This window comes from Nannospalax galili, unplaced genomic scaffold, assembly GCF_000622305.1.
Source record: "Nannospalax galili isolate Female #2095 unplaced genomic scaffold, S.galili_v1.0 scaffold210, whole genome shotgun sequence".
Lineage (NCBI taxonomy): Eukaryota > Metazoa > Chordata > Mammalia > Rodentia > Spalacidae > Nannospalax > Nannospalax galili.
In genome coordinates, this window is record NW_008329365.1 from 877,072 (window position 1) to 893,315 (window position 16,244).

At 41.3% G+C, this 16,244-nt stretch overlaps 1 protein-coding gene across 1 annotated transcript in view; it reads left to right on the forward strand.

Moving 5' to 3' along the window:
* Positions 1–16,244, forward strand: part of Grin2b (glutamate ionotropic receptor NMDA type subunit 2B) — a 500,196-nt gene that overhangs the window by 255,889 nt on the left and 228,063 nt on the right. The window contains exon 3 of the mRNA XM_029565662.1: positions 8,650–9,248. Within this exon, the coding sequence (XP_029421522.1) occupies positions 8,650–9,248 (599 nt within the window). The remainder of the gene's footprint in view (positions 1–8,649; positions 9,249–16,244) is intronic.

The window sequence follows — 16,244 nt, forward strand, 5'->3', positions numbered from 1 at the left end:
AATGGATCAAAGACCTCAATGTGAAACTGGAAACCCTAAAGCTATTAAAAGAAAATATTGTGAGTAACTTGCAAGATATAAGTGTGTGAAAGGATTTTCTAAATCGGCCAGAAGTTGCTCAGGAATTAAGGGTCAGCAATCAACCAGTGGGACCTCATTAAACTGAAAAGCTTCTGTACAGAAAGAGAAGCAATTTAAAAAGTCAAGAGAAAACCCACAGAATGGGGAAAAAAGCTTCACCAGTGACACATCTGACAAAGGTTTAATATCCAGATCATTTAAAGAACTCAAAAAAACAAAGAATTGAGAAACCAAATGACCCAATTAAAAGATGGGCTAAAGATCTAAACAGAGTTCTCAGAGGAAGAAATAAAGATGTCTAAGAAACATCTCAAAAAGTGTTCAACATCATTAGTTATTAGGGAAATGCAAATTAAAACCACCCGAAGGTTTCACTTTACCCCAATCAGACCGGCTAGGATCAAGAGAACAAATAATACCAAATGCTGGCAAGGATGTGGAGAAAGGGGAACGCTCATTCACTGCTGGTGGGATTACAAATTCGTGCAACCCCTATGGAAAACAGTGTGGAGAACTCTTAAAAAAACTACAAATGAACCTACCATATGACCTGGTTATACCACTCCTTGGTGTATACACAAAGGACTCATCCTATTGTAGAGACACTTGTATGACCATGTTTGTTGCTGCTCTTTTCACAATAGCTAAGAGATGGAAGCAACCTAAGTGCCCTTCAACTGATGAGTGGTTACAAAAATGTGGTATATTTACACAGTGGAGTTCTATTCAGAGTAAAGAAAGATGAACTAATGAAATTTCACGTAAATGGATGGATCTAGAAACTGTTACACTAAGTGAAGTAACACAGACTCAGAAAAATGAAAGGTATATGTTCTCCCTCATTTGTGGATCCTAGCACCAAATCCTTTTAAATTCCATGTCCTTTTAATAAGACGATACTGTACAGCAGTCTCTTCTGCATGAAATAACTATCATCACCATGACTTCAGCAGTGCCTGATTGCTTAACATCATCACAATTGGGCTTGTTGATAGTTGTGCTCCTTCATTAAAGGAGAGGCAAGCAGGGTTATTGGACCCTCATCAGAGTATCCAGCCACTCTTCCCAGCCAACTGTATGTAATTTGGCCCTAATTACACATGGTCTCCTGGGTTTGGGAAGAGCTAAAGTATACAATCTGGGGAAGGTTAGGAAGAGAAGGCTTGACCCATGCTGGGTAAAGGCTTTCCAGTGTGCATACCCTCAGGTCATTCATACACCTCAGCAACCTCTCAGGATCTTGGTAAGTAAGCTCAGTAAATTCATTGGTTCCCTGGTAAAACTTTTAATCAAACATTGGTTTGATACTAGAAACTTAAGTGGGAATAAGCATTGCTTAGTAGATCCAGGAAAATAATTCTCACAATAGATGGAAAATTTATTTTTTAATGCTGTTATGTCTCATAATTATTAAAAAATGAAAAATGAGAATGTAAAAGATGTTAAAAGGATACGGAAATGGGGATATTTTCCAAAATAGAGATAATGAGAAAGCTTAAGCAAGTGATGAAGATCTGTGTAGGTTTGTTATGATATATAAAGGATGAAACAAAAATACCCATAATCTTAAATTTTCTAAGGTCATATAGTTCAGTCAACTAGTTAATGGAACAAAATATATTATCTAGTCAAGGTTCTTCTGAGAACAATTTTTTTTACCCAAGCTTTATCTATATAGCACATGGAAATTAAAAGTACCAGACTGGTGGAACTAACCTTAATGGGTGTTTAACAGCCGTACTTTGAGGCCTATACTAATCTGGTCAGAGGGACTTAAAGGACAGTTTTTGCCCCTTGCCCTCCAAGGTTGACTAAGTTCCAGGGGACTATGGAACATCTCTCAAAATGTCCTATAACTGTGGTGAGTCACCTGTCCTCCTGTTTAGGGGAGGACATGGAGACACCATGAGATGAACTTGAACCAGTGTCCAATCTACAAAGAGGACGGTCAACTCAGAGGAAACATTTCCTTCATGTTTCCAAGTGAAGCCAGCCATGGTTGAGCAGGACCTTTGTGTTATCTTCACATAGGCGGAAGTGGTAAAAGAAAGGAGCCAGGGGCTTCTCTCAAGCCCATGTGACCCCTGAGGAACAGATCCTCAAATGACCTTAATTGTAAAATAAGTTGATTTATTTGGGCCAACTGTATGGTCTTAAACACCCAAAAGGAAAGTGTAACCAAAGAGTAAAGTGATCAGTATATTTAAGAGTTCAAGGGATTACACTTCCCTTGGCTTCAGTCCACATAAAAAGTCATTGAGATAATTATTTCTCATTGATGATTTTGTTCTGAATCAGAAAGTGCTGCTCAGATGTAAGACTTCAAATTTTGGTATGCAGTACTGTAGTGCCCACCTGTAGCTAAGGTAAACAACCCACTATTGTTCTAAAATGTTGGATAAATTTGTTTTCTTCCCCTATTTAGAAGCCTTTGAGAGAGAACTGACACTGATTCTAACCACTCCAACAGCTATCAAAATACCTGAAAGCAAATCCTGAATCCATCACTCTCGAGTCCAGCCTTAGCAGACAAAAGAAAAATGAGGAGGAACCCAATAGAGGGATGGTTTTGGAAGCTCTTGTCAAGAAATTTCAATGGATTCTCATATGAACATTTGAAATTTGCCCTGCTCTGACTTTTTCCTAGTTTCTTGTCTAGAACTTGAAATGCTAATTACTCTTCCTTTTACTTCTCCTTCACATCTCCTATTCACCAGTCAAGGACTTTCTTTTCCCCCTACAGATAAAAGTTATCCAATTTGGGAGTCATGTAGATAGACTCACTGAAGGGGTGCCCCAATTGTCTTACCCTGTGTCCCTGATCAGCATGGAAGAAGCCAGAGTGGTCTGTATCCTGATTACCTATCCACAAGCTGGGTAACCTCTTCACAGGATGGTCTGATAAGAGTAGGAGGTAGCAATTAGCTGGGCAGTTAGTGTAAAATGACCCCAAAGAAAAGTAGTCAGTTTCTTGGCTAAAACTCACAATGTCCTTGGGCCTCTTAGCAACATACTCTGTTCCAAAGGCCAAAAATGTCTAAAGTATTTGGGAGCTCTTATCTAATCCTTAAAAGATTTTAAGGTTACCTCTTCAGAGGAGGGAATATTAGAGTAGCAAAAAGGCCCATAATAAAAGAAGAAAGAATGCATGACATTATCAGAAAAAAGTGATGCGGACATCATCGGGGAGGACTTGAAGGGTAGGGAGTCCATATGGATTTGATCAAAACACCTTATATGCTTATATGCCACTATGAAATTCTCAATATATTATTAAAGAAAAAGAACATGATCTAAGTCTTGCAGGGGAACTTGAAGTTTACCAGATAGAGCACTGGGGAGGAACCCTTCATTAGATAATAATGAAGCTCCTGCTTGCTTATGAGAGTGTACATCCCATTATGAAATATAAGTGCTCCAAATGCACTCCGTCTGTTCACCTAACATTCCTTCATCCTAGTCTGGCATCCCTAGCTAACGGGCAAAGATTTCTCTTTTTATTGCACATTTAATAAACGAAAGTAAGGTATTATGTTCAAATTCTTCTTTTTTGTGTGTAGTGTATATGTATGTGTATGCAGGTGAGCATCCAGGTGAACATATGCACAATCCACACTGTGCACATCTAATGTGGAGGCCAGAGATCATTGGGTTTTTTGGTTTTTTTTTCTATCATTGTCCACCGTATCTCTTAGGATAGGGTAGGGTATTTCACTGTACTCAATACTTACTGATTGGCTAGACTAGCTTGGCAGCAAGCTCCAATCACTGCTAGGGTTACATGTATGTAAAACCATCCCCGAATGTTTTATGACATGAGTGCTGGAGATCCATACTCAGATCCCTTATGCTTGTGAGGCAAGTGCTCTACCTACTGAGCAATCTCCCCAACTCTTCTGTTCAGGTCTTTTAAGTCACCTCTTTCCACGTTTAAAAAGGAGAGTAAGGAGAGTCAGGTTCCTAGGAAAGCAGACTGAGGTGAGGTCAGTGTGCAGGCTGATTAGGGAATGTTCTTGAGATCAATACCAAGAAAGGGAATAGAACAGCAAAGACTTGGTGGAAGAAGTCTAGGTGGCATAGCTGAAATGTAAGCTTGAACCATGTGGAGAAGTCAGAAGATAGATGGACTCTTCAGACTTGTCCAGACTTAGGGCAGAAAGATCAGGACTTTATACACCTTGACAGCCAATTGTTCAAAGCTGTGTTTCCCAGTAAGGGATATAACCTTAGACCAGTGACACTTTTGATCTGAGAAACAATGGTGTGTGGGGGTTGGCTGGGTTCTGAGCTGAAGTCTGTTGCCAGGGGCACTGTAGTCAATGGGACACTTAATTCAGTATTTCAGAAGTGGATCAGTGGGGGATCTGGATGATACATAAGAAAATCTTTTTGTACTTCTAATTCTTTAGGCAATTATCTTCTGAGGCAGATAATAAGATGAAAAAGTACTTTTTGTTTATTAGCAAATAAACACTGTGAACATCAAAGTAATGAAGTATAGCGTAAAGGTTGTAGATTGATGGGGTCTAATGTACAATTCTACCTTCCCTGCACTAATTACCCATTTCAGTTAAGGCAGTCTTTTATGCAGAGATGCTTTAAAAATGCTCTTAAGGCAAGTTGAAGCACATTCCTGCAATAAATTTCGCTGGGAATTTTCACTGGGAGGAGGTGGCTGCTCCACGGACCCCTGCATATCTACATTTTACAATGGCATTAGGAGACAAAAATGTAAGTGGGAAAGCAGAGTGAGCTGCAAATAGAATTACATCGCTGTCCTTCATCCTTGATCACTTGTGGATGATCACAGAACATGCCGCGTGCCTACAAAGATGGATGTGTGGCCACCAGAACTTTCTACTCTGTGCAGACATGAAGATTGCACTTTGATTTGTGGCCAAGGCCATAATTTGCAAAGCCTGTCACCATTAGAGCTAGCCCAAAGCTTTATTGAAGAAAGAACTATTCTATTCTTGTCCACTGTTTATCAGACTGGTGTGTCAACTAAATTAACAACACTGGACTTCTCATTATACTGCAAGCCTTTGCCCAAGCCATAACTCTGTCTTTTGATTTCTGTTTGGATTCTTCCAACTTGTTTAGTGTCAGATATAATGGTCGTAGAAGGCATCCTCATTGAGTGAAGGACTGATAACAAAGTGGGTGAAGGGGCAATGATGGGGTTGTATAGGATGATATTGTATAAGATGACGGGATTAGAAAGCATGTCTGAGATACAGTGGAAGGTGATGGAATCACGTTAATTTTTCTTTTTTTTACTCTTGCTACACCTTAGCTTGCTTTGTATAGCAGTTGAAAGCTCATTTATAAGTGGGGTGAGTATTAAAAGAAGACCAAGAGGGCTGGAGAGATGGCTCAGCGGTTAAGAACACTGATTGTTCTTGCAAAAGACCTGGGTTCGAATCCCAGCACCCACATGACAGCTAACAATTGTCCGTAACTCCAGTTCCAGGGGATCTGACAACCTCTTCTGTCCTGCATGGACATTGCATGACATGGGTGCACTTACCTACCTGCAGGCAGTACACACATACACATAAAATAAAAATAATAAATAAAATATTAAAAAAAGAAGACCAAGAAAAGGGAGTGTAAGCTTGATATTTAATTGATATGTTTTTCTTTATGGTCAATGTTAGTAGCATTGACCATCTGAGATGGACATCAATTGTTTAATTTTCCTCAAAGCTGTGTATTTGAGGCAGTTATGGCTCCAATATACAGGGGACTTTTGTGTAAATTCAATAATCTCCTTGTGATACATTCTGTTCACTCATCATAGAGCAGGTCCACTTACTTCATTTGCAGCTGGGATCTCCTTAATCCCAAGCCTGGTAGATCGTAAGGTATATTTGGAAGTTTTCTGATTTATCTAATAATTGAACTTGTGGAAACTCACAGGATAATATTCCCATTTGATCTCTCCAAGATCCTGTTTAGCTTGAAGTACAACAAGAAAAGCAAATAGTTATCTCCTTATAGCAATAGCTACTCTGGACAAGTGGTTCTGTCACTGGGCTGCCTTTTTGTTTTCTTTTTTGTGTTTCTCTGTGGGTTCCTGACAAGTGTTCGAATAATTAGGCTTCATTGTCTCAGATTCCCACTTATCTTAGTCCCTTTGAGTTGCTCTTAAAAAATACCATAAAGCAGACAGCTTATAAAAAACACAAGTTAGTTTTCACAGTTATAGAGACTGAAGAATCCAAGGTCAAAATGTCAGCAAATTGGAGTCTGATGGGAACACACAATTGGGTTCATAGATGGCAGTTTGTGTGTTGGCACCAAGTGGAAGGGTCAAGACAGATTTCTGGGGTCTCCTTTATAAGGATACGAATCCCATCTCTGAGTGCTCTATTCCATGATGTCATCATTTCTCAAAGGACAACACATTCTAACACCATCACCTTAGAGGATAGAATTTATGTACAGAGAAGGACAGAATTTAGTCCACAACTGTAACCTACAACTCAACACACCATCTTTACCTTGTGTTATAGAACTCTGGAAACAGGGATTAGCCAGAGTTTGAATGGCTACATGTGCTGCCATTGATTATTCTAGTCTGAACTAATTCCCCTTCCTCCTCTACTTGTCCTTTCTGCCTCCTCCTCTTACTTTTCTGACTTCTCTTCATCTTTGGAGATTGTCTTTGACTGTATGTTTAAGTCCAGAGGAGGCAGCCACAGAAAGCAGCCTTTCACCATTAGTAGGAAGACTCACCCCACTGAGCAAGCATCTCCTCTTTTGCTCTGGATAGGATGTGGGAACTGTGAGAAGTTGGAGCATAAGAATCAAATGTTACCCTAGAGAACAGAGATGCTGTGGCTCTCATTGGCCAATCAGGGTCTTGAGATACAAGTAGGATATTCCAAGCCTGTATTTCTTCAATAGTTGACACTCAAGAAATACTTAGCAATTTCTCAGCTGTATAAGAATATATTTCTGCACTAGGAAATCGCTATATAATTTTGTTTAAAGGCCCAATTTCTTGGTCGCTTGGAACTATACTTTGAAGCTCTAGTTGTTCCAGGGGGAAGGAACTGACCTAGAGAGAGAGACAATTGTGTTAACCTAGATTGTTTTAAAATGGACAGGAGCCATCAGATGGAAGATGGGGGGCACAGACCAGGAAAAGTGATGCCATTAGCCAGGAGCAAATCAGAGGGAAATGGTCTGAGAGAGAAGGACAAGGTTGAGAGGGTGTTCATTTTGTGGTTTCAAATTCTTGGGGCTATAGGTAGAGATAAAATATAGGGCTTAACATCTCAGAACAGCAGGTAAAATGCAGCTTAAAAGGGGAGAAACTTTTAAAACGGCTTCTCCCTGAAAAGGAAGGAGGAGGAAGTTGCTCCAAATTGGAAGTGCATGTGTATACACGTGTGTGTATGTGCGGTGTGTGCTTGTGTACACACTGTATGTATACTATATACTAATGTGGCATTATAAGGATTGGAAAATAATCCCTATTCTCTAGGTTGCTTTAAAATCAAGCAGTGCACAAGTGTCTAGCCATTACTACTTTTAGCATATGACTTAGAGATACTGTTTTGAGACTTACTCTAGCTTGTATATCTTATTATCTGAGCAGCAGTTAGAGAGCAAGCTAAATTAATAGTGCTATCAAGAGATGATACAGTCCTGTAATCTCAGCTATTCAGAGGGCCAAAGCAGGGGGGTTCCAACTTCCAAGTCAGCTGGGGTTATAGAGTGAATTCAAGCCAGGCTGCAAAAACTTATAAAACTCTATATCAGAATTTTTTTTAATGGAGAAAGAGAGGAGCAGAGAAATGGGGATTTAGCTCAGTGATAGAGTTTGTATGTCACATGTGTGAGACCCAACACTCAATCTTCAGTATTGTGTATGTGTATATGAGGAGGGCGTTATTAACAGATACATAGTCTCCTCGGTATCCATAGCTAAGTATCAGAAACATTCTGGGCCAGTGTGCTTATATTACCTCTATAGATAAGTCTAAGGGCAAATCAATGGTACTGTAGATTATCCATTTACTCTGATATTAAATGATATATAGTCACAACTCAGAATTTTAAATCCTTGAAAAAGTGTGTGTGTGTGTGTGTGTGTGTGTGTGATCACAAGCACAAGTCATCTAACTACAGATCTAACCAGAGCTTGCACGAAGCCTCACAGACTGTTCATTGCACTTTGAGTCTTCACATTTTACTGTAGAAATATTAACATATTTCATTTTGAGGAGCCATCTTAGGCTCTGATCTCAAGGATTTCCGACAGAAAGACTTACAGACCTGTGTATTTATTTGTTTGTTTATTTATTTATTTATTTATTTATTATTTATTTATTTTTGGTCTCTAAATTCCAGGAAATATTTTTAGGAATGAATTTGTTGTAAATGTTTGAAATTTTAAAAAAAGTTTTAAATCTTTCTGAATCATTTAGAATGAAAGGTATGATATGAAAAAAACAAATGATGAACACAAACTTTTATATCCAGTTGATTGAGAACTCCATGACCATCTTTGGTCTGATTGTCTATTTCTCTTTTTTTCTTCCACATGTTCTCTAGGATGAATCCTCCATGTTTTTCCAGTTTGGCCCGTCAATCGAACAGCAGGCTTCCGTGATGCTCAACATCATGGAAGAATACGACTGGTACATCTTTTCTATTGTCACCACCTATTTCCCTGGCTACCAGGACTTTGTGAACAAGATCCGCAGCACCATCGAGAACAGCTTCGTGGGCTGGGAGCTGGAGGAAGTCCTCTTACTAGACATGTCTCTAGATGATGGTGATTCTAAGATCCAGAACCAGCTCAAGAAACTTCAAAGCCCCATCATTCTTCTTTACTGTACCAAGGAAGAAGCCACCTACATCTTTGAAGTAGCGAACTCAGTTGGACTGACTGGCTATGGCTACACATGGATTGTGCCTAGTCTGGTGGCAGGGGATACAGACACGGTGCCCTCAGAGTTTCCCACGGGCCTTATCTCTGTGTCATACGATGAATGGGACTATGGCCTTCCTGCCAGAGTGAGAGATGGGATTGCCATCATCACCACTGCTGCCTCCGACATGCTGTCTGAACATAGCTTCATCCCCGAGCCCAAGAGCAGTTGTTACAACACCCACGAGAAGAGAATCTACCAGTCTAACATGCTGAATAGGTAAGTGTGGAGTGACATCACATGGTGGGGTCCAGTGGAGAGCTTCAAAAGCAGGGATGGGAGGTGAAGGATGGAGCAGGTGAAGGCTGGCCTTAAGATGGTACTTGGTCATGGTGGACAGAGTGTTTGAGGCTAGACCTTGTGGTTATGTTTTCTTGTTCTAAGAAATAACAAATCAGTTGGTAGAGTGCTTGCTTATCATGTACAAAATGCCTGGGTTCTATCACCAGCACCACATAGAACCAAGTAGGATGATGTACACGTGTAATCCCAGCATGTGGGAGGGGGAGGCAGGTGAATCAAGAATTCATGGTCATTCTAGGTTGCATAGCCTCTCTGATCCCTAAGTATTTGGTTACTAGGAAATATGAAGTAATCTCTCAATACCTCTGAATGCCTTTGTCTGTCTTCATCTCCTACCACATTTCAGTCCATCTCTTCTTACCCATCCCTACAGGGACTCTTAAATTATCTCCCTACACCTAGTTCTGTTTCTTTTCAATCTGTATTGTAACCAGAGTGAACCACAATGAAAATGTGATTTCATCACATGCCTGCTTAATGCTTTTCAGTGGCTTTTCATTGCTGCTCTAATAAAGAACAATCTCCTTAATATGGTTTATCAAGTCTTACGCAGCATGGGCCCTGCCCGTCCCTGCAGAACTGTCTTATGCCATTCTCTCACTTGAATATCACCTTCCTGAAGTGCTGAGCATGCTTTAGTGTTTTGAACATGAATCTGGTCTTACTGCAAGCTCCTTTGCCCTCTCCCCCACACACACACTTGGCAATGTCTCATCCTATAGCCTAGAATGAAACTTCATAGGTAGTTGAAGATGACCTAGAAGTGTCAAGACTCCATATCTGCTTCCATATCTCATGTGTTGGGATTACAGGCACACACCCAGTTTATGTGGTTCTGGGCATTGAAGGCAGGGCCTCGGGAATACCGGAGAAGCATTCTGCCAGCTGAGCTGCATCTCCCGTCTTCCAGGCTTTGTCTGGAACACCCCACAGCATGCCCCTTCCCACTAATAGACACATCATTTTCCTACCATGTGCTAGTCATTCCTAAGCTTCTGTCTGGTATCACTTCCCCTGAGAACCTCTTCTAAGCCTTGGACTGACATCACCCTGTTATATGCCTTGAGTGAGTTTTATACTTTCCAAATTAAGCCACCCTTCAAACTATGACAATTACGTGCTGTATCACATCCCTTCCGTGAAAGTTCCATAAGAGCAAGAAGCGGCCTTCTGTCCTCATTCTAACACAGTGTGTGGCACAGGGAAGGGAATGAGCAAAGTCCTCCAGGACTCAGAGAATATTCACTGTGCAGAAGGGAACTCTCCTGTCGTGCTCCTCTTCCCACGGTGATAAGACTCCCTTTAAAACCACACTGTAGGGGCCAGGTTGAGTGAGAAAGGGAGGCAAAGGCAGATAGATTTCACCAACCTGGTCTGTATGGTAAGATCCAGGGCAGCTTGGGCTACAGGGAAATCCTGTATCAAAAACAAAACAACAACAAACAACGACAAAAAACCCACAGTGTTGACTCAGTTCTGTAGATTCATACGTTCTCCAATTATTTTCACTATTCAGTTCAAACCTGATTCAGGCTGTTTCGTCAAGTATTTTCTGATTAAAACTAAAGCTAATAATGTAGGACTATTGAGACTAAAACATCTGTCAAATAGCACCAGTCAAGGGAATGCTACCTTTAAGCCTGTGAGTATGGTTCAGGCTTACCTGCTTTTGTCATAACCTTCCCCTGGGTAAACAGCAATCTTCAGGTATTGTTTCTGGCTTGACTCATCTTACATTAGAGTATACATGTTATCTCTGGAAGCTGAGCTCTAACCATACATCTGAGACCACCATTGGGTTAACTTTTGTTCCTCCTCTGTTAAGCCTGAGAGACCCCTGTGGTCCCTCATGAAGACTGCTCTCCCCAATCCTTGTCTAGAATCTTTTCTCTCAGGTCACTGTCAAGTAAGCCCATGCCACCCTGGAGGCTGAGGTAGGAGCATTGTGCCGGTTGGAGGACAGCTTGGGCTACATAGTGAGTTCTCGGCCAGCCTGGACTACAGTGTAAGACCTTGTCTTGAAGATACCACAAAACCAAATGATGAACGTGTGTGTCCAGCTCCATCACCTCAGATGTGGCTGACCTGAAGCAATGAGGCAAGGACTATGCAGTGTAGACTGCTCACCAAGCTGCAGGCTCCAGGGAGAAGTGAAAGAGCACAGAGCAGGCAGGGTGTACTGTCACCTGATTTCTGTGCTGAGCAGATCAAGGAACATCTTCAGCCTTCCGTGCTTATCCAGCTGGTGGATGGTCCCTCCTGCCCCATTTCCTGACATTCCTTCTCTTATCTGTCTACTTACCCACTGGACATACCTTTTGGGCTTTCCAGACCCATATCCTTTCATCTCTCACTCATGTTCATTGTCTTCTTTTCCCCTTTCTCTCCCAAGCAGAGATTTAGATGTTTTTTGGCTCCAATCCCTAGTGTCTGCTAGGGATATTTTAATAAATTATTCTATTGGGGTCCAGAAAGGCTTGGGTTAACTAACAGGGTTTATAAAGAGGGAGCCTCAGGCCTGAGGTACTATCACCAGGCATGGATGTCTGGAGACCTCCCTTGCATTCAATTAGGCACTCTCTGTCCTAGCTCTCTTTAGTAATGCTGAAATAAGACTTGCCCCTCTTCAGAGCGCTGGTCTCACTAGGGTCACTCTTTTAAATAACAAACCAAGCAGCCACACTATTTAGCCACAGCAGGAAATCTTTGCAAATGAAATTGCTGCACATGGTTGGCTGTTTTATGAGGAAGACCTTTCCTTTGGCAGGCTGCTCCTTTCTCAGCAACAGCTCAAGAAGGTAGGCTTCTCCAGAGAATTCAAAGAGCCACCCCAGGATATTGGGAATGGAGAGCCAGGAAAGGAAATTCTTGTCTTTCCCCCTGAAAACTCAATAGCATCATCAGCTCTGTCTGCTCCAGAAATATCTTAAGAGGAGGTAGAACTCTCATTTATATCTGATCAGACTACAGCTTTCTTCCCATGTGCCAGAAGTCCTTCCATCCTGAGTTCATGAATAAGAATTCGAGATTCTATGAGGAACTGTGGAGATGGTTCAGTTGGTAAAGTACTTAAAGACCTGAGTTTAGATCCCTAGCACCCATGTAAAAAGCTAGTGTGCCTACAGTCTGAGCACTGGAGAGAGACAGGAGACCCCTGGGGCTTGTGGGCCAGTTAGTCTTGCCAAATGACTAAGCTCTAGATGCTCTAAAATAATAAGAGAGAATGCCACTGAGGAAGATACCAGATGTCAACCTGTGCATTCTGCACATGTGCATACATACGTGCATACACATCCCCCATGCACATAAGCACAAATACATAAACATGCACATATACATATATCACACAAGCCACACCTCCGAGAGAGAGAGAGAGAGAGAGAGAGAGAGAGAGAGAGAGAGAGAGGATTATGTATGCCTGAATCTCAAAGACAGACGTGTTTGGAGTGATCTCACTACTTACTTAGCAATCAAATAAGATATTTTTTAAATGATCCTCAGAAAGGAACCTTAAAATACATTATTTCAGATCACTATCATATGTCATTATCAAGTATTAATCCAAACCCTTACTGATAATTTCTCAACTCTTATATTTTTGGGGGGAGGTCTTTTTGAGACAGGATCTCCCTGTATATAGCCCCAGCTGACTGAGAACTCACTATGTAGACCAAGCTGACCTTAAACTCACAGATTTGCCTCCTTCTACCTCCAGAGAGCTGGGATTAAAGACATGTGCCACCACAACCCAGATTATGTTCTCAACTCTTTGAAGTTTGGCCAGCTGATGATTATTTTTGGAGAGGTTCTGGATTGGCTGAAGATATTTTACCAGAGTTACTATCTATCTGCCTGTCTATCTGTCCATCCACCCATCCATCCATCCATCCATCCATCCATCCATCCATCCATCCATCCATCCACACAGACACAGAAACCAAGCATGGTGGTGTATGCCTTTAATTCTTTAATTCCAGAATTTAGAAGTTTGAGGCAGGAGAACTGTGGGTTTGAGGCCAGTAGAGGCTGTCTAGTGAGAGAGGCCCCATTTCAAAATCACATGAGACAAAAACAAAAAGCACAACACAGATCTGTGAAATTTGAACCTCAGCTAAGGAATGAATGTGCTTTGCTGTAAGTCCATCTCAAATTTCACACAGGGTGTACATCTACTAAAGACTTTATACGAAATTCAAATTCAACAGGCTCATGACTTTTTACTTGCTAAATCTGACAACTCTAATTTGTACATTAATAAGAACTAATTTTCTGTTGGAACCATGTTGCATCCTTTTATGCCTTATTAGCAAATACAGTATAATGCCTTACCATAGCGCAAGGCATGCTGAGAGAGATTTACTCCAACTGGGAGCATCCATTGATTGACAGTGCTGGAGAATTCCTTATGGCAAGTGAAGGATCTTGGATTCTGAGATAAGTCTGCAGACCTTTTGATGCCAGATCATCTGAAGCATTTAGAAAGTGATTAGGTCAGTTGTCCAAATCTATCTTGATACTCCTGAGCTAGGGAAGAAAGAATTGCTGGCTACTAGTAGACACAGGTCTATATTTTTCCTTTATTTCTCCCCAGGGAGAGTTCATAGTTACTTTCCTTCTCAATGTGCTCGATAATACTCTGATGGTCTGCCTCTGTCACTCAGGTGATGGTGTACCTGCCATGTACTTCTGGGCTCTTTTTCAATCCTGCAAACCCAGTGCTTCTGCTCTGTCTACAGAGCTGCTTATAGACCTTGTAGAAAGAACAGATGCTATTTGAGACAGATGGATCTTAATATAGCCAACTTCTTATGAATCTTGCCTAATGATTTTTTTTTCTCAGCGTCTTCCGTTTTCTATTCAACACTGGTTTTGCGCTCTGCCCTTACATCCTTCCTTCTCAGTGAAAGTTTCCATCTCAAAGGTTTGGAATCCTGACCTAACTGTTGAGGGATGGGCTCTGAATCAGTGATATGAAGAAAAGTGCTTTGTTAGGCTCTTGTTAACTGAGCTGTGATGAACATGCTCTTCCTGAAACCTTGAGGCCGATCCCCAGTCTTTGAAACCACTGTATTAACTGAACTGCTCCCATGGGATGCCCATTTGACTCACTGGGCCTGGAAAGTGCTGAGAGGTTAAGAAAAAAACAAAGAATTGAGTCAATTAGCTTTTAGACACTATTAGCAAGAGCTGCTTGGTCATTTCCATTTTAGTTGTTATTAAATGTTCATTGAGTGCCAAGCATGGGCGGATTGATGGGAAGGCAAATATGTGTAATAGGTTCACAAAACTCAGTGTAATTTGCATGCGAACCAGTTGAAAGGTTATATGAAAATGAAGGAAGCTACAAGTGGAAAAGCTGCCTTCTTGGCCTTTTATCCTGTTAAACAAAGGAATCTAAGGAAAGCAACATTTTCATACAAATGGATTTATGAAGCAAGAACCTCCTGTGTATACAGACGCAGAGCCCTTATCCATGTAATGGTCTAAGGGGGCACAGAAACTGACCACACAACTAAAGAGTCTCATAACTATCCTAAAGATATATTTAATGCTTATAATACAGATGTGAGAAAACAGGTATGCGGAATAGTTGGATGTAAGGATTATTCAAACTCTTGTTCCCTTCAGTCTTTTATGACCCTCGTATCAGAAATACAGATGGTCATTCCAGTCAAATGATTACTTTAAATAATTTTAATTATGTGTATGTATATGCACACGTGTGTATGTGTTTGTCTGTCTGTCTGTACAGATGAATGAAGGTGTCTGTGCAGGCTAGAAAAGGGCATCAGATCCCCTGGAGCTGTTCTTATAGGCAGTTGTGAGCTGCCTGATATGGGTTCTGGGAATTGAACCCTGGTCCTCTGCATGAGCAATAAGTGTTCTTAACCATTGAGCCATCTCTCAGGTATGACCAATGATTGTTTCTTTTCCCTTAGGCATTTACTACTGAAGCCCTTACACAATTCTTTCCCAGATCATTATTTAGATCTAAAGCTGACTTGCAAGATTTAAAATTTACCCATGGCATAAATGCTGTCTCCTCTTTGGTCTCCCTCCTTCTCCTCCACCACCACTACCGCCATCGCCTCTGCCTTCCATGTTCCTTTTGCCCTTTCTCTCTCTTTAAGAAATGACTTATGGGAGGGACCAAGGTAAAGAAGATGAGTAGGGTAGGGACTGCTTCTCTGGGGATGGTGTGGCATGGACACTGCAGCTGGGGGAAGATACAGTGGTCCCTTGTCTGTGGGAAGAAATAGGATGCTCCTGGAGGGGAAGAAGCAGAATCAGGGAAGGGCTGATACAGATGCCCTCAGGAGACATCCCAGTGTTTAAAAGGGTATCCTATCCTTCCACCACCCCAAGCACCCCTGTCCCCATCTACTGTTTTATTTTTCTCCCTAATACTTCCCTAACACAATACCTACCTTTATTTTGTTGACTTCCACTTTCCAACTGAATTCAAGCTCCATAATAAAAGCTTAGTTTTATATTAGCCTTTATATTCCCCAAACAGTGGCTGGCAAGTAGGCACTTGATGAATACATATTAGATAAAATAAATATAGAAATAATTACTTCCATCATACATATGTTTGTTTGAGCCATGGTTTCCCCATAGCCCCAGATAGCCTGGAACTCGCTATAGAAACCAGGCTGGCCTTGATCTCAAAGAGATCTTCCTGCCTGTTTCCTGAGTGCTAGGATTAAAGGCATGTGCAGCCACACCTAGCCCCCATCATATATTTTTAAGAAACCTGACACCCAAAAACCTCCAGCCATGGCTGTATGATGGCTGGTCTGGGCTGCATCTGTCTTGAAATCTGCAACACTGCCCCTTATCATGAAGCACATGATAAAGCTTGGCATCCCTTTGCATACTTGATGCTCATCTAATCCAACCTTTTCCATC